This window comes from Anabrus simplex, chromosome 2, assembly GCF_040414725.1.
Source record: "Anabrus simplex isolate iqAnaSimp1 chromosome 2, ASM4041472v1, whole genome shotgun sequence".
Taxonomy (NCBI): Eukaryota; Metazoa; Arthropoda; class Insecta; order Orthoptera; family Tettigoniidae; genus Anabrus; species Anabrus simplex.
In genome coordinates, this window is record NC_090266.1 from 1,000,967,050 (window position 1) to 1,000,994,159 (window position 27,110).

Consider the following 27,110-nt stretch of genomic DNA (forward strand, 5'->3'; position numbering starts at 1 on the left):
ATACATTTTTTTACGTTAGAAGTCCTTTTTATCCCGGAACTTTGAAAACAAAAATTTGGAAGGTGAGTTGATTTATACATTACCGGGCTGAGAATAATTTTTAAGAAATTTTAAGCTTAAATCAATTTTGTCCAACTAACAATTGAGCAGATATTGTATTTTTAAGTTAAAGGTTGTGTTCACTCCACCTCCTTAAAACGAGTATATTTTAATACACTGCTACAATAGCACAGATTATTAAACACATTAAAATTACACTAGACTGATGGACGCGATGTTACATAGCTCCGCCAGAAGTTTACAAGCCGATGTTAGGAAGGCAGCCGGTTACCTTAACGTATAGTAAGGGTGAGGTTAAGTCTACACTCTAGTTCAGCTATGAAGCCCTAAGGTCAGTCAGACTTGCACTGAAGGGCTCCAGGCTAGTGTATTGAAGGGAAACCGGTTAAGTTAGATTAACACATGGTCAGAGTGAGGTAAGCCTGCAAAATTAGCCTGCGTGTAAGGATATGCCCGCGCACGTAGCCGTAGCTGCTAACCAAAGTATCCCTTGCGCCTGAAGCCTACAACTTGGTGTAGGGCAGGGCAGCCGGTTTGGTTAGGTTAACGCGTGGTCAGAGTGAGGTTAAGTTTGCACTCTTAGCGAGCGTGCCCGCACACATCGCCAAGGCTCCTCACCAATGTACCCCTTGCAGCAGAAGCCTACACGCTGATGTAAGGATGGGTAACCTCTTAGGTTAGGTTAACGCGTCGTCAGTGTGAGGTTAATCCTGCACTCTTGGCCAGCGTGCAAGTTCATGTCTGCACTCTTAGCGGAAGCTCCTACGCGAAGACCGATTCACATTTCCCGTGCTTGTGAAGATGAAGGAGAAGAAGAGGAAGAACAGGCACCTGCCTCCACGTGGACAAGCAGTTGCCACACACAGCCACGGCCATTTTTCAAATTGCCTGCCCTTGCTACGTCACAGTCACATGACCCCTTCCCCCGGTGCGCACTACCCCCATCCCCCTGACATGCCAATCATAAATATAGTATTGTCGCAGCCCCTCTACTGCCTGCTCATTGCCCACTGCTCATTTGCTCTCTGCTCCTGAACCTCTTACTTATTAGTGCCTCCTCATTAGCGACTGTTCGTTAAACCCTGCTCATTAGAGGCCGCACATTTGACTCTGTCTCCGCTCATTAGTGGCTGATCATTAGCTACGGCTCATTGACTCTTGCTCATTAGCCCTGATCATTTTTGTAGGCTACTAGAAGTTTATAGAGTTCAAATCTGAAGGCTCGAATGTTGAAATCTAAAACTGTGAGTTCCAGTCGGCAAAAAACGCGTGAAGATCAATTTGGTGGCTGGCGCAGCAGGCCATATGATCACCGCAAGTGTTTGCTCTGGGCGTTAAGAAACACTGGCACAAATAAGTCACAACCTTTTACTCCGAAATACACACACACACACACACACACATACACACACACACACACACACACACACACACACACACAAGCACACACACACACAGAGGTATGAATGAATCCGACTGCGTTTGCACCCAAGTGGTATTTACTTCAGCCTGCCGCGTGGTGAAGGGTTAGAGCGAGTCTGCCTCTCACCCGAAAAGACTGGGTTTGATTCCCGTACAGGACAGAGATGTGTACCTGAATCTGAGAGCTGGTTTGAGGTCCACTCAGCCTACGTGATTACAGTTGAAGAGCTACCTGACGGTGAGACAGCAGCCCTGAATTAGAAAACCAAGAATAATGGCCGAGAGGATTTGTCGTTCCGACCACACGACACCTCGTAATCTGAAAATCTTCGGGCTGAGAAGCGGTCGCTTGGTAAGCCAAGGCCCTTCGGGGCTGTTGTGCCATGAGGTTTGACTTATTTCTGCTGCAGGCTAAGTCAGTCAAGCACACTCTTACCGCATCAGTTAAGCAGTACCCCAAATGAGAGGAGTGTGTTGAAACTTCACTCGCCTCTACTCCTCTTGCACATTCAAGCGAATGCCGGGATGGCACAGGAAACAGAGCCACAATTAATCATTGCGCCACATGACATACCAGGTTAAGAGGTGCTGTCGAAAACTTAGCCCATGGGGAGTGCAGACAGCCTAATGCAGAGACACTTACTCAAATCTTGATGTACCAAGTGAGTGGTTACAAGGCCGTACCCAGAAATATTTTTCGGGGGTTATGATATTTCTGCAGTGAGTTGGGTGAAGAGGGGGCGCTCAAAAACAAAAGCTATAGAAACAATAAACTACCCTGTGAAGGGGTGATAGAATAGACCAAGCTTTCCCTCCACCTGTCGTGAGAGGGAAATAAAAAGAGGACTTTGGGGGCTCAATTCGGAAGCGTGCGTTGGCAACCACGGTTACTGAAGCTGAGTCTGGCATTGCTTCCACTTACTTGTATCAAGCTCCTCTCTTTCGTTTTTCACTGCCGACCACACTTAGTCAACACTGATTCACTTCCAATCCCGATGTTATTAGGTTTGCAAGGCCTAGTGAGTCTATAATTTTCACCCCATTCCTCGAACTTCCCTTTCTTATACCGATGCCTTCATTCTTCGGAGGTCGGCCGTGTCCTACATTCTTTCTGATTAATGTTAATAGATGCTGGCTGCCTATTAATAATAATAATAATAATAATAATAATAATAATAATAATAATAATAATAATAATAATAATAATAATAATAATAATAATGGCATCCGACGAGACGTGGTGAAAGTATTTCGGGATGAAGCTCTGTAGGCGACCTGCGCACCCAAACTTCGAACCACAAGAATTAACCAAGAAAGTTTTTAAACACTTTTTATTATCATATTAACCTTTTACAGTAAACATGTACAATGTATTAAAAAATCTAATGAGATACACACTCTGAAGTTCATCGTCCTGGTTCCTTATGATCAACAAAAATATTACAAACACTGATCACATTTTAACTTTATTTTTTATACTGTCAGTTCATTACGCAGTCCGTGTCACATTAACACCTTATACTGATGTAATAATTACAATATTTAAATACCGTTACGCCGTGAATTAAAACTGATATAATGATGAACCAAAACCTGTTGACAACTTCTGAATGCACTTATATCCATCTTTCCATCTGTATGTATTGCTGAAATGTTCTTAAGTTCAATTATCTTGGTTTCCGTCGGTGTTCCATAATGAAGGGAATGGTTACTGCAGTTAAACAGAGAACTGCATTGTTGACCGTGGCCGGGATGAATGCACATTCTATGTTGACGAGTCGATATTCTAAGATGGGATGTGGAGTCATGTGAAGTATTTATATATTATTGCGAAAGACCACATCCATATGTTTACACTTACACAAGACTTAACACGATGCATTAATGTATCTCTTTGTTGACAATATTCACATATATTGGAGAGGAGTAAGAACGTCGATGTCGGAATACCTTATCCTTTGTTGGTATATTTTCATTTATTGTTAAATATAAAGTTGTTCTCCACCAAGAGGAATCCATTTATTAGCAATATTATTCCCTAACGGTATTAGTTTCCGGTGTCGGAAAGGATACTTTGATTGTGTTTTAGGTGGTTTAATATTCCGGTTTATTATATAGCCGTATATACGTTTTGTTGCTACAACTGAAGTTGGATCTACTAAAGTTCGTGGATAGTTATCTATAAAGCTAAAAACTCGTTTGAAATGCAGTGGCAAATTATGATGGGAAGTGAGAAAGGCCACACTTCGGAAAATATTATTCAGAACCGCTTTAGTGTAATCATCATCTGGTCTGTGCTCACAATTAATAACATTTCGCGTGAGAAGTGCAGTGCATTTAGCTTCTATAGAAACCAGTCCTAACCCTCCACACTTAATGCTTTGGTACAATTATTGTGTTCTGGCGATTTGGTACTGTTGTCCTCTCCTATAGCTAGACCTATTTTCTTAACTATTACAGGTGGTAGAAGTAAAATTTGCGGTACGTACCACAGTTTACTTAGTGCAAAGGTGTTAACTGTCCAGACTTTTTGACATACATTGAGGTTTCTAAGGTGTTGAACAAATAGGGCAGAGCGAAAGGTATTGAACAATTTCTTCCAATTGTCATCAATCATTTGAGTCTAATTCGCCGAAAATGTTATTCCAAGTATTTTATGTGTTTCGGCAGAGGGAATCCAGTGATCTTGAGTCGGGCCGAGCCAAATGATAGTATTGCAGATTTGTATGGATGAATTTTGCTCCAGAATGATTTTGATGCTCGTCTGTGATCAATATTAAGTCTTTTTTGTGTCAAGATAACAGTGATATCGTCCTCATAAACGTACGCTTGTAAGGACGTTGCACCTAGTTGTATTTCTGGAAGCTTCAAAGTTACATTTCTAATGAATGGCTACACACTGATGGCGAAGAGGACTGTAGAGAGTGGACAACCTTGTCTAATCGACGTATGAATGTCGATTATTTAGGAGAGAAAGCCATTAATTTGTAGTCTGGATGTTGCATTGCTGCATACGTTTTGTAGTGTTTGGGAAAGCAAGTCTTCTTAGGAAAGATCATAGATAAGAAGGTCTAACGCGGTCAGAAGCTTGTTGAAGGTCTATGCTGACGACTGCAGCTGATCTGTTGGTTTGAGAGGACATGTGCAGGACAAAGTTAGGTAGATTTTAGAGGCCATGTATGATGATGGAGTTTTTCAACACATTATGTTGCTCGGAACCAAAGATATTAGGTAAGGTGAGTCGTAAGCGTCTGGCAAGAATTGTTGCAAACAACTTATAATCTGCATTAATTAGTGTCAGCGGACGGTAATCCGATAAGGATTTGGGTGATTTAATCTTAGGTACTAACACCATTACTCCTTCGGCGAAATTTTTCATCTGTTCATCACTTGTGAATATTTGTTGGAAAAGAAACAGTAAGTCGTCCTTTATGTATTGCAAATAGAATTTGTAAAATTCGTAAGGAAGACCATCAGGGCCGGGTGATTTTTTACAACATGCATCGTTGAGAGCTTGTAACAGTTCATCGTGTTATACGTCGCTCTCTAGTTGGTGGGCGTCATCTATTGAAAGTTGTTACTTTACATTTTGTGAAAAGGTTTGGGCCGTTGTGCTTTATTGAGTCGAGTCCTGAGCAAAAGCTAATTCAAAATGATCGGTTGCTATTTGAATAATATTGTCAATTCCTGTAATGGACCCTCCCGTGTTTTGATATTCTGAGATTATTTTTTTCAATTCTACCTTTCTCTTTGGCAATGTGGTATAACGACGTCCTATCGTCTTCTTCTAAGGCAGGAATACGTATGCGTGCTTGTACACCTGTATATCTTATTCTTTCATCTGACAGAGCAGATGTTTAATTTTTGTTAATTCTTGCTGTACGTCATATCATACTCTTGCGCACGAATGTAGTCATGTAAGGCTTGTTCGTAGAATTGCTGAGCGTGTTTTCGTTCCAGAGATTTATGAAAAGACAAATTTCGGAACAAACGCCGTATGCCATGTTTAGCCGCATGAATCCACCAGAAGAGCTGCGAGGAATAATTCAATTTCCTGCCGACTATTCGTTCCCACATCGTGTGAAAATTTTCTGTAGTATTTGGAGTCTAAAAGTTTATGTTTCAACTTCCAATATCCTCTTCCTATCACTGGGACATGCGTGACAACACTTAATTGAAAGACTACTGTACGATGGTCAGAGAAAGGGACAGGGATGACGAATATTCAGTGTGTAATTGTGGATATTGAGTGAGAAGGATAAACTCTGTCAAGTCTAGATGGTGAATGTAGGCGTGAACATGTGAATTTAACCTGATTCGCGTGTTTTATTTCACAAGCGTCTCTTAAAAGTCCAGAGAGCGCTACCGAATTGTTAATGTTGGGTCCAGTTTGATCCTTCGGGTGGAGGACGCATTTGTAATCACCAGCAAGTACAATGTTGGTTCCCCGCGTGAGGTGAATTTTGATGTCTTCTAGAAAAAACGTTTGTCGTTGTAATCTGTTTTGCGTTCCTGATGAGTTGTATATATTAATGAGTACAAAGTTTACTTAACGAGTGGAGAGCGCTCTACCGGTTGGATGTGCAACGAAGTCATGAATATCAAGACCAGGTTCATATGCAATAGCGTTTCCTCGAGTATCCTCTCCTATGTTAATACAGTATTCGTAAGAGCAAAATATATCCACATTGTTGATACACACTTCTTGCAGAAATAAATATCAATGTCATTGTCTCTAATATAGTTCTTAATGAGTGCTCACTTCTTTATGCTCAAAATGTCATTGATGTTTGCCGTAGAAAGGGTACGTAGAATCATCTCTGGAAAGTAGGTGTCACATGTGCTCTGTACGTAAGGTCAAGATGAAATGTTGAATGAGTCGTGGTGGTTTGCTGGTGCTTTGACACAATGGCCAGGAGGCTAAAAAGCGTGAACAAGTGGCAGGTCCGAAACATAGTGTGACCTTAATGAACTGAAAGGAAATTATTCTCAAAATTGGCAAACTATTAACTGTAACTAATTCTTCTCTTTACGCTGCCATCCTTGCGTGTCTTTGGTCGAATGGCTTTTGGTGAAACTAGATTTATTTCGATTTCCTGAAGTTGGATTTCCCCTATACACCGGTGGTCTTTAGGACTAACTTGTTGCGATTGGCATTTACGTGTTTTGGTTGTTATAGAGCTATCGGAATCTTCTGATAGATCAGCTGGTGTATCGACCGTGGGGGTGTTAACTTCCTACGCCAATTTAATTTTGTGTGTGATGTACTCTTTACTTAATTGGGCAGTATTTTCAATATTCAGGGGATCATCTTTTATTGTACGCTGATCTGCTTTCATTTGTGTATCTGGTTGCTCCGTAACATCCATGTGTTTGTCTGTAGTTTGTTGTGTTACATGGCTTGGAGCGGGCTCTGGTGTGGTGAGCATGTGCATATCACCTGCTGACACATTAACAGCTATTCCGCTCTCAGGTTCGAGTTGTTCTCCCAGCAAGTAAGGTGTTTACTACAGGATGCGGTTGGGAGTCCTGCGTGGCGAGGTCATCTCTGTTAGACCTGTTTACGGGTGGAGAAAAAACTCCACTCGTCATTTGTAAGTTAGATTGGAGAGTTGTTATTGTTGCTGTGAGTACAAAGGGGTAGAATAGTGTGGCAAGTGCTGTCGGCTGTCTCAAAACATTCGCCGCAAGTAGTGCTTTTGAAGGGGTTCTGCGGAATCCTCCTCCTCCGGCCCAGGTCATTGACCCTAGCAGTATACCTATACGGGTTCTGACCCTAGGTCGTTGACCCCTAGTAGTGGGGCTATATCGATTCACGGATTTTGCATAAGAGTGCGAGCCTAACATCACAGACACCATCTTGGAGGGGCCTAACCTCACTTTTACGGCCGGTTGCCATTCCCGACGTGGATTTTGTATCAGAGACCAAGACTAATCTCACAGTCGCCACCTTTGAGGGACCTAACTTCCGTTTTACGGGCAGATGCCATTCAAGACGTGGACAGTCACCATCTTGGAGGGACCAAACATCACAGGGCCTGGTATTACGGCCAGTTGCCTTTCCCGACGTGGATATTGGATAAAAGAGCAGGCCTAACCTCACAGTCGCCATCTTGGAGGTGAGTAACCTCAGTTTTACAGCCAGTTGCCCTTTCTGCACGTGGACAGTCGCCAAATTGGAGAGGCCTAATCTCAGTTTTACAGGCAGATACCTTTCCCGACGTGGACAGTCGCCATCTTGGAGGAGCCTAACCTCAGTTTTACGGTAAGATGCCCTACCCGACGTCAATTGCATAATATAGCGGCTATACACAGGATCTTATGGAGAAAGCTGGTCTAGGGGAGACATAGGGCTTAAGGAGACGGCCTAGAGGCGATTGCTCAAGATGGCGGCTGTACACGGGCTCTTATGGAGAAAGCTGGCCGAGCGGCTACTGCGCAAGATGGCAGCTATACATAGGCTCTTATGGAGACAGGTGGTCCAGGGGAGACATAGGACTTAAGGAGACGGCCTAAGGGCGATTACGCAAGATGGCGGCTATACACGGACTCTTATGGAGAAAGCTGGCCCAGAGGCTACTGCACAAGATAGCAGCTATACATAGGCTCTTATGGAGGAAACTGGTCTAGGGGAGACATAGGACTTAAGGAGACGGTCTAAGGGCGATTACGCAAGATGGCGGCTATACACGGACTCTGATGGAGAAAGCTCGCCCAGAGGCTACTGAAAAAGATGGTAGCTATACATAGGCTCATATGGAGAAAGCTGGTTCGGGAGAAATATGGGATTTAAGGAGACATCCTTGGGGCGATCGCGCAAGATGGTGGCTGCGTACAACTTCCTAGTGCTAGGGCCCCCGAGGCAAGATGGTTGCTGTACATTGGTTATATGAGACTAACTTTAAGGAGATGGACCAGGAGCTAATGGCGATACATTGTTCTTATAGGCCTAACTCTACACAGCTGCCTCAGGGGCTCACAACGTTTAACATATTACCTATTAGTTTGATCAGCCTGTTATTCGAGAACTGAGGCAAGGGCTACTATGCAAGATAGCTGCTACACTCTATTCGTATAGACCTAACTAGAAGGCTGCCTCAGGGGCTCATATCTTGTTACTTATGACCTATTAGATTGATCGGCCTGACATTCGAAACCAGAGAAAAGGGCTACTATGCAAGATAGCTGCTAATCTGTATTCGTTTACACATAATTAGTGGGCTGCCTCAGGGACTCACAACTTGTAAATTATGACCTATTAGACTGATCAAACTAAAATTCGAGAACTGAGGCAAGGGCTGCTATGCAAAATAGCTGCTATACTCTATTCATATAGACCTAACTAGAGAGTTGTCTCAAGGGCTCACAACTTGTAAATTATCACCTAGTAATTTTATCAGCCTGACATTCGAGAACTGAGGCAAGTGCTGCTATGCAAGATAGCTAATATAATACTCTATTCGTGTGGACCTAACTAGAGAGCTGCCTCAGGGGCTTACAACTTGTAACTTATGACCTACCTGTATTAGTTTTACTAGCATATCTTTCGGGAACTGAGGAAAGGGCTACTATGCAAGATGGCTGCTGTACTGTATTCTCATGGACCGAATTCTAGAGAGCTACCTCATTGGCCTCACAACTTGTAACTTATAACTATTAGTTTTATCACTTAACTTTTGGGAACTGAGGCAGGGGCTGCTAGGTAAGATAGCCGCTGTTCATTGGTTATATTAGACTAACTTTATGGAGCTGGGCTATCGCTCATCTTTCTCACCAGCTGCCCTTCATAACTTAAGTCTAGCACAGGAGCTAGTGGTGATACATGAACTTTATGGCACTAAGTTGGGGAGAGCTCTGCTAGGGCTTTTCGAGCATTGGGCTAATGCTGGGGGTTTCACCCATCTAACCGGATACCCTTCCTAACATCAGTCTAGCGCAGGGGCTCTTGCGTATACATAGGCTCTTATGGGACTAACCCTGGGGGAGAGCTGCACTAGAGCTTTCGAGGAAGGATAGCCGCTTAAAGCTAAAAGCATAATCAGAATGATGAGATGTAGCTAAACATAGAATGTTGTTATAACCTAACTTTGTAATCTGTTAGAAGTGATTAACTTCATTCACTGTAGGATTACAAAAAATGCTGTCATCTTGCATAGTAGCCCTTGCCTCAGATCTCGAATGTCAGGCTGATCAAACTAATAGGTCATAAGTTACAACTTGTGCGCCCCTAAGGCAGCTCTGTAGAGTTAGGCATATAAGAACAATGTATCGCCATTAGCTTCTGGTCCATCTCCTTAAAGTTAGTCTCTAGCATTAGGAAGTTGTACGCAGCCACCATCTTGCACAATTGCCCCTAGGACGTCTCCTTAAGTCCTATGTCTCTCCTGTGCCAGCTTTCTCCATAAGAGCCTATGTATAGACGCCATCTTGCTCAGTAGCCTCTTTTTTGCTACGTGCTTTACGTCGCACCGACACAGATAGGTCTTATGGCGACGATGGGATAGGAAAGGCCTAGGAGTTGGAAGGAAGAGGCCGTGGCCTTAATTAAGGTACAGCCCCAGCATTTGCCTGTTGTGAAAATGGGAAACCACGGAAAACCATCTTCAGGGCTGCCGACAGTGGGATTCGAACCTACTATCTCCGGGATGCAAGCCAGTAGCCTCTCGGCGAGCTTTCTGCATAAGAGCCCGTGTATAGCCGTCATCTTGCGCAATCACCCTTAGGCCGCCTCCTTAAGTTCTATGTCTCCCCTGTGCCAGCTTTCTCCATAAGAGCCTATGTATAGCCGCCATCTTGCACAGTAGCCCCTGGGCCAGCTTTCTCAATAAGAGCCCGTGTATAGCCGCCATCTTCAGCAATTGCCCGTAAACCAAGATGGCGACTGTCCACGTCGGAAAGGTTATCTGCCTGTAAAACTGAAATTAGGCCCTTCCAAGATGGCGACTGTCCACGCCATGAAGGGTAACTGGCCGTAAAGCTGAGGTTAGCCCCTCCAAGATGGCGACTGTGAGGTTAGGCTTGCTCTGTTATGCAAAATCCACGCCGGGAAGGGCAACTGGCCGTAAAACTAGGCCCTGTGCGGTTAAGCCCCTCCAAGATGGCAACTGTCCATGCCAGGAAGGGCATGTGCCCGTAGAACTGAGGTTAGGCCCTCCAGGATGGTGACTGTGAAGTTATGCTTGCTCTCTTATGCTAAATCCACGTCCGGAAAGCCAACTGATCGTAAAAGTGTTGTTAGGCCTCTCCAAGATGGCGTCTGTGAGGTTTGGCTCGCTCTATTATGCAAAATCCGCGAATCGACAATGCCCTACTACTAGGGGCAACGACCTTGTGTCGGAACCGTCATAGGTATACCACTAGGGGTCAATGACCTGGGCCGGAGGAGGAGGATTCCGCAGAACCCCTGCAAAACCTGTACTGTCACACGGCGGGAACATTCAATGCGCAGGTGATCCGGGGAGTTGCATATAGCATAGACTTTTCTTATCCCTCAGATGAAACATGTCCCCAGTACCCCTCTATGATTACGAAGGATGGAATCTGCTGTTTTAACTGAATTTTCATTTGTCAGATACCATTGGAAACTGATAGACGGTAGAACTGAGACCACGATTCATCATAAATGTTTTTATAATTATATTTAATATATTTAATATACACTGACTGACAGAGCAAATGCAACACCAAGGAGGAGTGGTTCGAAAGGGATGAAAGTTGGGGAAAAACCAGAGACGGCACGGACGAATAATTGATGTTTATTTCAAACCGATATGCAGATTACACAATGCGCACGGCATCGACTCAGTAGGATGTAGGACCACCGCGAGCGGCGATGCACGCAGAAACACGTCGAGGTACAGAGTCAATAAGAGTGCGGATGGTGTCCTGAGGGATGGTTCTCCATTCTCTGTCAACCATTTGCCACAGTTGGTCGTCCGTACGAGGCTGGGGCAGAGTTTGCAAACGGCGTCCAATGAGATCCCACACGTGTTCGATTGGTGAGAGATCCGGAGAGTACGCTGGCCACGGAAGCATCTGTACACCTCGTAGAGCCTGTTGGGAGATGCGAAAAGTGTGTGGGCGGGCATTATCCTGCTGAAACAGAGCATTGGGCAGCCCCTGAAGGTACGGGAGTGCCACCGGCCGCAGCACATGCTGCACTTAGCGGTGGGCATTTAACGTGCCTTGAATACGCACTAGAGGTGACGTGGAATCATACGCAATAGCGCCCCAAACCATGATGCCGCGTTGTCTAGCGGTAGGGCGCTCCACAGTTACTGCCGGATTTGACCTTTCTCCACGCCGACGCCACACTCGTCTGCGGTGACTATCACTGACAGAACAGAAGCGTGACTCATCGGAGAACACGACGTTCCGCCATTCCCTCATCCAAGTCGCTCTAGCCCGGCACCATGCCAGGCGTGCACGTCTATGCTGTGGAGTCAATGGTAGTCTTCTGAGCGGACGCCGGGAGTGCGGGCCTCCTTCAACCAATCGACGGGAAATTGTTCTGGTCGATATTGGAACAGCCAGGGTGTCTTGCACATGCTGAAGAATGGCGGTTGACGTGGCGTGCGGGGCTGCCACCGCTTGGCGGCGGATGCGCCGATCCTCGTGTGCTGACGTCACTCGGGCTGCGCCTGGACCCCTCGCACGTGCCACATGTCCCTGCGCCAACCATCTTCGCCACAGGCGCTGCACCGTGGACACACCCCTATGGGTATCGGCTGCGATTTGACGAAGCGACCAAGCTGCCCTTCTCAGCCCGATCACCATACCCCTCGTAAAGTCGTCTGTCTGCTGGAAATGCCTCCGTTGACGGCGGCCTGGCATTCTTAGCTATACACGTGTCCTGTGGCACACGACAACACGTTCTACAATGACTGTCGGCTGAGAAATCACGGTACGAAGTGGGCCATTCGCCAACGCCGTGTCCCATTTATCGTTCGCTACGTGCGCAGCACAGCGGCGCATTTCACATCATGAGCATACCTCAGTGACGTCAGTCTACCCTGCAATTGGCATAAAGTTCTGACCACTCCTTCTTGGTGTTGCATTTGCTCTGTCAGTCAGTGTAATTATATTTCGTGAAATAATTTCTGATTTTATCATTCGGCTTTTCCTGGGGAATATTAAAATGACGAACTCTAGTCAACCCCAATTCCAACTGCTTCACTAACTACCGGTATTGTCTCTCCACTAAAAAGTTCGAGTGTGCTCTGTTTCAAATTTATGAAATATTTTCTCGATAATGGTTGATGTAATTACCTTGATATATACTGCATTCTTCGGGGTACCCTGGAGAGCTGCTAGCTGGTCGATGTTTACGTACTTCTAGTGTTTCTGAAATCCAGGTGTGTTTTTCCGCTGCTGTTGGTCTTATATAACTCCGCTGGAAACTGCATTTCAGTGTCTTTTCCGAATGCTTTGCATGATTACTTGTAAACTGAACAATCAACTAAATCAAAACACTAATATCTCGGAAAATATTAGCAAGACTTCTTGGTAAAAATTCACTGATCACTGCCTTGTTCTTGCTTAATGAAAACAGAACTGATTCGTCTAACTCGCTCGGCTCTCTGCGAATAACTAGGTTCAAATTCTTGAATCGGATGGGAATCGAACACGGGACTCCTTGTATCAAAGTCCAGCATGCTAACCATTTAGCCATGAAGCTGGATAAAACTCCTGTCTTCGTCCCGAGGTGGTAGAGTTCTTTTCAGACAAACCCCAATGGAGACGAACTACGTGTAATATTTTAACGCCATACTAGCCCTCGTGTCATTCTTAAACGTCTGGTAGTACCAGGCCTCTGATAACGGCAATAGTAGCATTATTAATTACGCTACGAAAGGGAACGTTGCACAATTGAACTTTCTCTTAAAGCAATGACGACAACCATCAGCAAATAGAAAAGCTGTATTTTATAGTCATGAATTAGATATAATCGAATAAGAAAATCAAGCATTTTTAGAGTAGCACAATTTAGTACTCAGCGGCTTAATCTGAAAGTAAAGTCATAGTGGTCTACACAAAGAGAGTCTGCCATTTGTTTAAAAATGGACGAAACTAATTTTTTTACACTAAAATCACTGTAAACGACTTTTTCTGTTCTGATACATTATTTCTTTTATAGCGGCTCGTTAATGTGGAAATATTTCTGTATGTTTATTAAAAATGATACCATCCGATCGTCACATCTAATAGTTTGCTCTTGTTTATATATTGTAAGTGAATTTAATTAATTTACAACTCGCGCTTAAAGAATTTTTAAAACACTGCATAAAATCATTTGTCAATGACTTCAATAATATTTTCAATTTGCAAATTTAACTATAGACAAATTATACCGTATTACACGTAATACTATTAAAGTATATCATTTTTGCACTGGGATAATGTTGGTGAAATAGGGGGCCAGTTCACATATATTGACTCATTTATGTTATTTTCACTTCTTTCTTCAAGTCTGTCGGTCACTAGTTTTTTTAATGTGTAGGTGAGGACATTTTTTCCCTAAGCATCAAATGTTGTCTTTTGCCAATAATGTTGTGAGCAGTCGTTTTTTATACATGTTTTGAGATTTTAGTAGATAAAAGAATTCATCAATACGCATTTTCTAAATAGAAAAGATTATACTTGCTGTTAGTATAGAAGAAACTAGGAAAAGGATAATATTTCATCAATCGTGTATACAAATAAATGTATAAATACTGTATTATTCATTTTGTCAAGGCCAAGGATAAAGTTGGGACAGATCAATGAAAGTAACAAAATTGCTCTAGCCCATACCAGAAGACATAGTGCATAAACACTAGGTCCTGCCAGCAAATGCAGCAAATTTATTTCATTACATCTACTTACTAGTGTTATGCAAAACACGCTCTATGCTCGGTTCATATTTGTCGAGTATTGGCATGACCGAAAGCTACTTCTCAGAGGTGTGGCGAGTTTTGTTCGTTCGACTTGCGCCCTTCATACTACTATATATAGCAGGGATGGCGAACCTATGCCACGTGTGTCATTAGGTGACACGCGAACACAGTGTCGGTGGTACACCACATGCACATATTAAAATTTGTATGTACATTCTGTACTATAGACTACATATCTCGTGCATCGTATAGTCCTAAAGTTTCACGTTTAAGAAATAAATACCGAAAATCTAAATTCTAGTTCCATTCGAACGTGGAGTATGGCAACACTACAACACTGATAGGTTCGGAAGTCAAGTGAAATAAATGTCAGAAGCAGCCGACGAGCCATTCGCTCACCCATATCAGTGAATTAGTGAAGTTTGGTTTGTTTTTGGTTGCCAGCATCGCGTAATTATTTTTAGTGAGTAACTGTTTTTGTTGTGACTTTTGTAAGACAAATATTTGCCAAGAAATTATCCCAATTTCGAGATTTGAAGAAACTATCGCACTTTATTTCAAAACCTCATATTGCACAAATGAATCTTTTTTTGGAGTGATTAGATATTGACAGTTTAGAACTGGAGTTGACTAAATTTTAAGAAAGCATGTTTGGGTGAAATAGGTCGTACAACTTGATGAAGCATTAGTGAAAATCGAGTGTGCTGTTGAAGGTGAATACTCTCTCCAAAAGGCGGAGAACTTAATACTTGAACAGTGGAACAGTCTCCCACAAAAGTTTTCGGCCATGAAGAAACTTGCTACGGCGCTACTTACTTTGTTTACGTCATCATAGGCCTGCAAGCAGCTATTTTAATAATCGTGGTCGCCACGACATTTACATAATTTGATTGCCCACCCGAATTAATTGTATATATATCATGTATCATATGTAATTGTATTCATTATTAACGTCGATCATCATCATTTATGTAATTGTACGTAAGAACGAGATATAATTTTTAATTGTAATATATTAGAATATTCCGTGGTAATGTCAAGACAGGTCTTGCGCTAACAGGCTACTTGGTGTCTCGCAATAGTCCAGGAAGGTTAATTTTGGATGGTTCTTGGAAACGTACGCAACAGCAAGAGGAAGATACCTAATTTCGTTGTTGCGACGCTAAATTACCCCATATCACGTGCTCCTATCAGGAGGGCTTTTTCTGTCAAGGACAGACACTTCATCTATATATCGACAGGGTAGTGACGTATATCGGCTCTCATTGTTACGAGATGTCATGTGACACCAAGGGAGGAAGGGGGAATCTGAAGAGGATTTATATAGATCTACACGGCGTGGTGAAGATCACCCTTCATTCTGATTCTGATTCTGATTCGGTATTCTGATTCTGATTCTGTATTCGGCATTCTGCATTCTGCATCCAACTCTGCTATTTGAGTGCATCGCTTACGATGTGCTTATACTCAACATTTCTTATCGGCTCTGTGAGACTTACTCAGATTATTTAGAAAGACAAGTTCAAATAATATAGAAGGACTGGATGTTTTCCGTTCTCTCTATTCAATTAATTCCGATGTGGAATTTCACATTGTAAGGCTGGTACTATGTTAATAGTACTCAGCACAATAGGGAGTGATAGATTCAGGGTGGAATCCATTCCATGCAGCAGATGCCAAGGATGATGCTGGTGGAAGAGGGACGACAACGATCAACCACGGAAGCAGACGACGAAAAGATCAACCTAGGTGAGCATTAGTAATCCCTGTTAACGCAAGTCCGCGCGTGTAGTAATGAATTGTAATCTCAGTCAGTAATTTTTAATTTTGGTAAAAACTCGTTTTTACGTAATTTCATCTTTTTAAAATATTTTTTTCTTTTTACATCGTTAAATAATTCACTTTTTAATAGGTTCCCTATGTTTTTCCACATGGTATTTAATGGTTAGTATCCCTATACCTCATGACCGAGATAGTCTCATTAAATTATGTTTAGTACTTTTTATATCTAAATTCGGTTTCAAATTACATTTAATTTCGAAGCCTGGCGTCCAGCGTACAATTGTTTTTAATTATATATATGGAGTGTTTGATCCGTTACACTATTTTCTACAATGAACGTTGTGAAGACAAGTTATGAACTTAACATAAATAACGAAGCTACTATGTATTTTTTCGGTATTCGCAAAATACGACCGTGGAACATGCAATTACATGTATTTGGTATTTTGCAATATATACCAGGTGGCTCACGGACGCCGTACCTTCTACTTATAAATGTCCCGCATGCATAAGTGATGTGTGGGGTGTCTACCAACGGATTTTAACAGGGGAACTACTGCCAGCGGGCAGGTCACGTCAGAATATGAAGAGATAAGAAACAGAGTCACACTCGCAGCATGTTACTCAGCGCTGGCGGTCGAATGCACCCCTTGCATTACTAAACATCGTTTTCAACCGCATAGTTCTAGGCCGGTGTGTGGTACAGCCGCACTATATTTACTGTCTGCTTATCGCCAATGGCTAGTGTGTTCAGTAGCGACGAATACATAGACATTATTTTAATCTGGACAACCCGGTCGGAATGCAACAGAAGCTCCAAACAGACGTATGCCTTCTACACACGTACTTCACCGAACATTATTATTTTTGTTTCATACAAGCATTTGCGTGGTGTGAACGTGGGAAACCACGGAAAACCATCTTCAGGGCTGCCTACAGTGGGATTCGAACCCACGATCTCCCGGATGCAAGCTCACAGCGAATTATTTGTAAAATAAACTTTATCTGTACAAGCCTTTGTGTCTTATCTGCTAATTCTTTCCTTTATTTTCCTTAATTATTAACATAATTTTTGGTGGAAATAAGCACCAAATGCCATTCGTCGCGGCTAACCGATTTGTATAGCGCTACGGCAAGTAGTGGAGACTTTGCATGTGCTGTGGGGAAGGATAGTAGGGGTATAATGTTTTTGCCAAGGTCGTGGACACTGAGTTATAATTCACCGGTATGCCGCACGCATTCGTCAGTCTGGCAGCCTCTTCAGTGTCTGTTAGTTCCTTAGTGTGTATTATAATACTAAATAACTTTTAATTGCATGATCATGCCGTACTTCTATTTAATTGTACCAGCTGAGCTAGCCGTGGAGTTAAGGTCGCGCAGCTGCGAGCTCGCACCCGGGAGATAGTGGTTGCGATTCCCACTGTCGGCAGCCGTGAAGACGATTTTCCGTAGTTCCCCATTTCCACACCAGGCAAATGCTGGGACTGTACCTTAATTAGGGCCACGGCCGCTTCCATTTCATTCCTAGGCCTTTCTCGTCCTATCGTCGCCATAAGACCTATCTGTGTCGGTGCGACGTAAAGCAATATAGTAGAATATTTTTTTACAATTGGTTTTACGTCGCACCGACACAGATAGGAATTATGGCTACGATGAGACGGGGAAGGGATACGCGTGGAAAGGAAGCGGCCATGGCCTTAAATACGGTACAGCCTCAGCACTTGCCTGGTGTGAAAATGGGAAACCACGGATCGGACAGTGCGATTCGAAAGCACTAACTTCCGGGTGCGAGCTCGCAGCTGCGCGGCCCTAACTCCACGGCTAGCTCAGCCGGTACAATTAAACAGAAGTACGGCATGATCATGCAATTAAATGTTATTTAGTATTTTAATACACACTAAGGAACTAATAGACACTGAAGAGGCTGCCAGACTGACGAATGCGTGTGGCATACCGGTGAATTATAACTCAGCGTCCACGACCTTGGCAAAAACATTATACCCCTACTACCCTTCCCCACAGCACATGCAAAGTCTCCACTACTTGCCGTAGCGCTATACAAATCGGTTAGCCGCGACGAACGGCATTTGGTGTTTATTTCCGCCAAAAATTATGTTAATAATTAAGGAAAATAAAGGAAAGAATTAGCAGATAAGACACAAAGGCTTGTACAGGTAACGTTTCTTTTACAAATAATTCGCTTTGAGCTTGCATCCGGGAGATCGTGGGTTAGAATCCCACTGTGGGCAGACCTGAAGATGGTTTTCCGTGGTTTCCCACTTTGACACCACGCAAATGCTGTTGCTGTACCTTAATTAAGGCCACGGCCGCTTCCTTCCAACTCCTAGGCCTTTCCCATCCCATCGTCGCCATAAGTCCTATCTGTGTCGGTGCGACGTAAAGCAATTAGCAAAACAAATAATAATAATAATTCCTAGTTCCAGGTGGCTAAAATAAATATGTAATGTTTACTCCACAAAGTGGCGAGGGGCGGGGGCGACGTTCCCTTCTCGCCCCACGCCCTAATCGCCGCTACTGTTTGTTAACACGCCAAAGATGCAGAAAAGGAAATTTAATCACTTGTTAATTTATACATGTGTAGACATTCCACGCGATAAAAGAGTTGCTTGTATGAAACAAAAACGATACTGTTCGGTGAAATACTTGTGTAGAAGGCATACGTCTGTTTGGAGCTTCGGTTGCATTCCGACCGGGTTGTCCAGATTAAAATAATGTCTATGCATTCGTCGCTGCTGAACACACTGGCCATTGGCGATAAGCAGACAGTAAATATAGTGCGGCTGTACCATACACCAGCCTAGAACTATGCGGTCGAAAACGATGTTTACTAATGCAAGGGGTGCATTCGACCGCCAGCGCTGAGTAACATGCTGCGAGTGTGACTCTGTTTCTTATCTCTTCATATTCTGACGTAACCTACCCGCTGGCAGTAGTTCCCCTGTTAAAATCAGTTGGTAGACACCCCACACATCACTTATGCATGCGGGACATTTATAAGTAGAAAGTACGGCGTCCGTGAGCCACCTGGTATATGTAATAACATATTATGAAACATAATTTGGAATTAGGAATAGAAGTCGGTGGTGGCGATGGTGAGTGGGGGCGGGGGTTGTATCCATTGCAAATGAAAATAACAAGTGGCACAGTAGACAATTGAAAATGATAATCCAGACCTAAAATGGCACACTAGTTGGAAAAGGTTCGCCATCCCTGGTATATAGCTTCTTCACGCGCTATCTCACTCACAGGTAAAAGTGCTCTCCTCCCTCCATCCTTGTTTAGCCGTATTCTGCTAAGTTTGTCACGTGTACCTCATTTCTCGAAACATAAAGCTTTTTCCTCAATGGTGGACTCATGACTGGGCATGAAACTGTCAATAGTTAAACTCAGAGACTTGGTTTCTACTCTGTACTGGGCTGTGCCTGCCTCGTATGTAAGAGAAACTGGAAATAACGTAGTAAATATCACTCCTGTTGGAGAAATGATTAATGAAATTCACGTTCTGTCACGTACAGTATATTCCTCGTGGCTAGCGTAATTTATTGTTCTATATACGGGAACTAAATGCACATTATTAATGTATAATCCATATATTTTACAACTAGCCATACAGAAGACATTTTATAAAAATTGTACAAATTAATAAGTTATTATAACACATACAGTTAAATATGAACTTCAACTCAAAATTCATGGTTAACGTAGCCATTCCATTACCCTCCGAATTCCAGACCTCTGGTCTTTGTGAACTAAGGCTTACTCATATCTGGATGGACTACTTCGCTTGCAACGTCAGTAAAGCAAGCAACATCATCCTCCCTAGTCAGCAAACCTTACTTCGAACATGCCCTGTCGAACGAATTGGAGGAAACTCGAGCATGTTAGCTTACACGCTCCACTCATACGTGATAATGGTTGCATATGCAGCAAGGCACATGTTGCACCGTATTGCTCACCCATCTCAAGTTCGAACAATGCACGCCACTACTACTTACATACTGTATGTATATTTTTGCATAAAATCAGTTTAAAGTCATTTAATCTTGACACTCCAATAAACTATAACACTTCACGCACATAAATAAATACAAATTATAATAACGTTTATTATAGCAAATTATATACTTTCCAAAAAACTTGCGAGTGTGTTGTAATGTTAGAATACCGAGCTCGATAGCTGCAGTCGCTTAAGTGCGGCCAGTATCCAGTATTCGGGAGATAGTAGGTTCGAACCCCACTGTCGGCAGCACTGAAAATGGTTTTCCGTGGTTTCCCATTTTCACACCAGGCAAATGCTGGGGCTGTACCTTAATTAAGGCCACGGCCGCTTCCTTCCCACTCCTAGTCCTTTCCTGTCCCATCGTCGCCATAAGACCTATCTGTGTCGGTGCGACGTAAAGCAACTAGCAAAAAAAAAAAATGTAATGTTAGAATAAGAAACTCGCAACTCACGAGCAAACTGCAACTCTTACCAATTAACACGTTAACTGGCAGTCAGAACAAAACGATGATGAGAGTTGTGATTTTCGAATACAGTTTTAGGCAAACTGTCTTCGCTCCATTTCTCCATTTATTTACTGCAAAGGTAAATATAATAACGTTTATTATAGCAAATTATATACTTTCCAAAAAACTTGCGAGTGTGTTGTAATGTTAGAATACCGAGCTCGATAGCTGCAGTCGCAGTGGGGAAAACAAAAATAACTAAAATGTCTAGGTTTGGTTTTCTTCAGGTTAGAGATTCCCTTTGAGAGCATTTATTTCTGGTTCAGGGACTGGCCTTTTGTTAATCGGCTGACACAAGTAAAAGTTTTACAAAATGCAATTGAGGGGTTGCCGACAAGAACCCCACTAGTCAAGAAAATCGAAAAACGAGTTATAGGCGCCATTTTGTAGTGTTCAGCATTATGCACTTGATTACACAACTAATTCTATCAAAACAGTTCAAGTCGTAATGTATTAGCCTCTAAACATACGGCGATTCCGCAAAAACCCCACAAGTCTGGACTGTTGCTAGCGAGAACACCACTACTCAGTGGTGCTTCAGGCAGGTGCTGCGAGAGCGGTCTGCTCAACTCCCGATAAACCACTGATAAAGCTACACTTTTGTTCACAACTGCCCGCGTTCCTCTAGGTTGTACTCCATTTCTCCAAGGTTTTACGATAATATGGACACAAATGGTCCAATGAGGTTATCTCAATGCTGCTACATTTCACAAATAGCATCCTACACTCCGAGTTAACGGATGAGCTGGTTTCAATAAGTGACAGCTCTCCTGGGCAAAACAAAAATAAAACAATGGTATACTTCCTCTCCTGTGTAGTGCACATTCTCAAACTTTTAAAACCGGTTACATACCTTTTTCCCGTTCGTGGTCATAGCTACCTACCAAACGACCAGGACTTTTTACTTATTTCTGCTCAACGCAGGACATCGCCGAACTTCCTGAAGAGCGGGATGAAGGAATTCTAAAGGCCCGAACGCGTCCATCTCCATTTGGTTTGGAGATATTCACCCACAATGATTTCAGGGATTTTAAAAAAGCAACTGACAGTTTGTTTTGTAAAAAAAACCAAAGCCAGCATTCAGGCTTCAGTGTGTTCGATCTATGCGGTGTGACTTCAAACATAAAGCTGTATATTTGCGACAAACGTACCGTGGTCCTTGGAGCCGTCACATCATCACAGATCCGAAGTTCAAAACTCCTGACACAATCAAGTTACCAGGGGCTTTCACATCCCCTCCTGCAGTGAAACCTGCGAAGGCTAAGAACATATTAAAACCTGCCGAATACCTCGCAAATCCTGCAAGCAAAGAGTACTACTCAAGCCTCTTTGGCACAGCTGCATCAGTGGATGTACCTACAACCGGTTGTGACTATGAAACAGACAATGATGACAATAGTGATGGATGTGAAGATTAATGTTTTGAGTTGTCATTGTATGCTGTATGTCACATTTTCCTCCTCTTTCTTTAATAACTAATCATTTATATTTGTATGGTATATAAATATAATATTATTAGGCATCATCTTATTGGTGTTGTATTGAATTCTGCAAAAACCTCACTAGTCCAATCCATTTTCCTTCTTCAAGCCCAGAGAATATGATTTGGTATCACTCAATGAGTTCTGATAACATCCCTGATGCCTACAGAGTATTTAGACAAAACAGAAACAAAAATAGCTATTTTTGGGACGAAGATATGCGGTTTGCCTCGTTTTTCCATAATTGCGATTTTCTGACAAGTGGGGTTCTTGCCGGCAACCCCTCGATTATTCTAAGGAAAATTCTAAATGATTGTGACTATACTAATACACATTCCCCTGCTCACTACATATAACACTACTAATCACCACAGAAATATACAACAGTAATTTTTTCTATTTGTTTTACGTCGCACCGACACAGATATGTCTTATAGCGACAATGGGACAGGAAAGGCCTAGGAATGGGAAGGAAGCGGCCGTGGCCTTAGTTAAGGTACAGCCCCAGCATTTGCCTGGTGTGAAAATGGGAAACCACGGAGAACCCTCTTCAGGGCTGCCGACGGTGGGGTTCGAACCCACTATCTCCCGAATACTGGATACTGGCCGCACTTAAGCGACTGCACCCCACATAGGGTTTGTTTCAGGAAGGGCATTTGGCATCCGTAAAACAGAGCTTAATCAACATTACTGCGATACCAGATAACTGAAAGAAGGCCAGGTAAGTAGAAGAATATCGTAACTACCTATATCTGAAACATGATCCACACGAACTGATAACAAATATGTCAAAACGAGAAGAATATTGTAAGTTTCAAGGACATAACCATTCAAATATATTGGTATTTCAACACTTACAATATTTAGACAATATACGGCAGTTATTTTTTCATTTTTCTGTATTTATACGATGGTAGTAAAAAGCCCAAGCAAAACATTTTAGACAAGAATGACTTGATCGGAAGTGTAGATAATTGACATAGTTTAAAATTTATTAAACATCTTAAAAACAGCAAAATTCACCAAAATTAAAATTTTTCTTTATTTTTTCAGTAAATAGTTAACTATATTCAGAGATAAAACTTTAAAGACGCTGGCTTTCGTAATAGTTCTAATTAATGGGTTGAATTTTTAATGAATTTTGCACTATCAGTCAATTATCTACACTTCCGACCAAGTCATTCTTATCTAAAATGTTTTGCTTGGCCGTTTTACTAGCGTCGTGTAAATACAGAAAACGGAAAACATAAATTATATTGTCAAGTCAGTTCCTGTTTTCTTGTTTGAGGTGGGGGGGGGGGAGGGTTGGACCGCATAACCCCGCTGGGCACGGTCCTGAGTGGTAACGTGATATGTGTCACGAAGTTGTCAGCTTGCATTCGAGAGATAGTGGATTCGAACTCCGCTATCGACAGGCCTAAAAATGGCTTCCCGTGGTTTCCCATTTTCTGTTAAATGCTGGGGCTGTAACATAATTAAGGCCACGGTCGCTTCCTTCCCACTCCTATCCCATCCCCGACATAAGACAAATCTGTGTCAGTGCGAAGGAAAGCAAATTATAAACAATCTTTGATTTACTAGTTATGTAACGACAAAGTGAATAAATGTACAAATGCAGTACTGGACACTTGAAGTAAAAGTAGGCCTACACAAAGAAGAGAGAGAAAGGGAGGTGAAAAAAAAGGAGATTAGAGAGCTTGCAGATTGAGGAAATATTTACTCATGGTGTTTGCCACATACCTATCGTCGGCCGCACAACTGTCACGGGAAGTTTTCCTTCCTGCTCCTTAACAAGGCTCTCAGCTAGTCGTTTGGAGTAAGTATAGCAGTTAGGGTGAGGCCCCAGCAACCTGCAACATTACAACACATATTCACTGTATATAGTGAGGGAAAAAGGTAACTGGGCTGAATTACAGTTACCTATGAAAAAAATATATTATTCAACTACAGTCACAAAGTGCTTTTCCAACAAATAATCAGTAAAATTACAATGAGAATTTCTTTACGGAAGCCAGTCTTAAGGAAATCAGTGTCTTTTCGCACTGGACTGGAGTGACACCGAAGATCGCACGGAACAAGGTATTACTCAAAATGATTTTTTAAGCATAGAGGCATTGTGTGGTTAAACTTGATAACTTGGAACTTTCAACACAATTTCTCCCATAACATTCAATTTTACACTGTGATATGTAGGTCTTCAAATAATTTGCAAATAAATTACAAAATAAATGGTTTTTAAAGTTTCCATCACTAAGCTTCAGTTCTTGGGGGAAGTGCATGTTTGTATTTGTGAAAGATGAACTTGAAAGTATACCTGTGTAAGAAACCACTTCTCTCAGCGCTGATGAAGCTACTGGTTCTGTTGTAGTACTGAAAACGTTATCTTCATCAACGTTTGCCCGTTTCTGCTTCCATGCGAAGATGCTATATATATCAGTTACTAGAATGAAGCTATTAATAAAATGTAAAGATTATAATTTTATTCCAAGAAGTAAATTACGAACAAAAATATATATTTTATAAAAAGTAACGATTACAACTAATAAAAATACTAGAAAAGGTACTATATTGTACAAGGAAATGCCTATGGCCTGGAACATAGTTTTGTTTATATGAATATTTGCAACGGGCCGTCTCAAACGTATGTGTAGAGTGCTCGAGGTAACGGTACAGCACGGAGATGCGAGCAATGAGCGAGATACGTCACCAGCTGCAAGTATGCGGATGACGCAACTATGACGCGAACTTCACCCGACTGTCTCGTATATACCAGAAGGATTTTACTAACTTCTAAACCCTTTGAGATATTGGAAAATAACAAATATAATCGTGTAGCTCATTATCTAAATGTCAACATGCTATAATTTCATGAAAATCGGTCCAGGGATTTTCAAGTTATTCAGCGAAAAAGAAACTGCATTTTTTCACGAGGAGAAACAGCTGACCTCGACAATCCGTATAAAAGGATAGGGTCAAGCAATGCATATGCAGTTACAACTTGCAACTCACAGCTGACAGACTATCATGCTGGTCTCTGCGTACGGGTCTGCAAGAGTCGAACCCGGTAATTTTGTCGCGTAATATCTTCGATACAATCTTCGTCATACTTGTAAAATTGTATAGTATTTTGGAACTTAGAAAATTTCCAGTGCTTCGAGACTAACTTAAAACTTTTACAGTGCTATTTCAGAACTTATAATATTTCTGCGGTTCAAAAACTTAGTATTTTTCTTGTGCTAGAAAGTGAACAACTTCACTTAACTTACAGTAGTCTTGTGCTAACACTCAAACGTGATTTACTTTGAACTGGTATAGTGAATAGCTGACTGAACATTAAGGCTATTTTACGATAATTTAACTGAATACTAACTTTATTCAGTGGAAATGATCCATAAAATCTCTTTAATTCGTGTGCGACGAATATTTAGGAAAGTTTGAACTAAACCAAACTTGTGTCGCGAGTTAACTACATTTTACACTTTGTAGCATGATAGTCATTTGAACTCGTATTCAATTAGAATCCAAACATTTGTTATACATTGAACAAACTTTGAATTACTTGTGTGGATAGTATAAACTGTGTGCGATAAACTGTGTTTCGAACTGTGTTTCCATTTAGTCAAGCAATAATTACTTTCTGCTAGTGACTTAACGTTTTAATATTGACTTAGTAAAATCGTGCCAATTTGACACTCGTTACCCACACCTCCAGTTGGACTTTCTCGTGTTCGCTAAATTCATTAGTGACACCAGAAACCCTGACAGAGTGCCTTTTTCACAGTATCAATCTAATGTTCAAGTCGACGTGGGACTTAACGTGGTACATCGTGGGACTTAACGTGGCACATCGCTGGAGATGGTATGTGGTACTATGGTGGACATCACGACATCGGTTGCAAAGGAGTTCCAAATGCTGTTAGCTGAACCGTATTTTCCATTTCCAGTTTCAAGACTAACCAGGTGATATAAGTGCCTTTACCAACAATCTTACAACAGAATCAACTTTTTATGAAAGATTGAACTTTAAGACAGTGCTTTCTTCATTTTTGACGAATTATCATTGCTAATTGGAAGTCACATAATTCACATAATATTTCCAAGTGTTGGACAGTACTCATAGAATACCTGTAGAACACAACACTAGACTTTGCAAGAAGATTAACTTTACGTTCTTTTACATTATCAAGTGTTAACTTTATAAAGAGACTGTAAGAATTTTGAAATTATAACATTTTAGAGAGACTATAGGATTATTCATTCTCAAAGTGAAGTGATATTTATTTTCACATAATATTTTGCGTTATTTCTCAAGGAGGACTCTATGAGGTTGATGAAAGGAATTATTGATTTTGAATTTCATTTATTACAAACATTAATTGAAAATTTATGGTATTGCTGGAGTCGGGCAACATTAAATTCAACAGAAGATATTTCAATTTGATTTTTCCATTTTCAAATTCGAAATAATAGAGGAATTATTCATTCTCTTTACAAGTTGAATAAACTTGAAATTTTAAAGTACCATCTATTACTTCGCACTGAGAATACCACTCTCTGTACCTGCTACTAGGAACTGAACACCCCTTAGTTATGTCGCATGCCCATTTTCCCTTGACGTTTCCTCGTACAATATATATATATATATATATATATATATATATATATATATATATATATATATATATATATATATATATATATATATATACATACGCGTGTGTGTGTGTGTATATATTGTACCAGTGTATATATTTTACACATATATACCAGGTGGCTCTCGAACGCCATACTTTCTACTTATACATGCCCCGCATGCACAAATGATGAATGGGATGTCTACCAACTGATTTTCACAGGGGAACTACTGCCAGTGGGCAGGTTACGTCAGAATATGAAGAGATAAGAAACGGAGTGTCGCTCGCAGCATGTTACTCAGCGCTGCTGGTCTGATGCACCCCTTGCA

The 27,110-nt window shown here is 41.8% G+C and overlaps 1 protein-coding gene across 2 annotated transcripts in view; it reads right to left on the reverse strand.

Annotated features, from left to right (window-relative positions):
* LOC136863243 (putative fatty acyl-CoA reductase CG5065) overlaps positions 1 to 27,110 on the reverse strand; it is a 249,057-nt gene that overhangs the window by 131,834 nt on the left and 90,113 nt on the right. For both annotated transcript variants that reach the window (XM_067139631.2, XM_067139630.2), the window contains exon 5: positions 23,888 to 23,997. In XM_067139631.2, the coding sequence (XP_066995732.2) occupies positions 23,888 to 23,997 (110 nt within the window). The remainder of the gene's footprint in view (positions 1 to 23,887; positions 23,998 to 27,110) is intronic.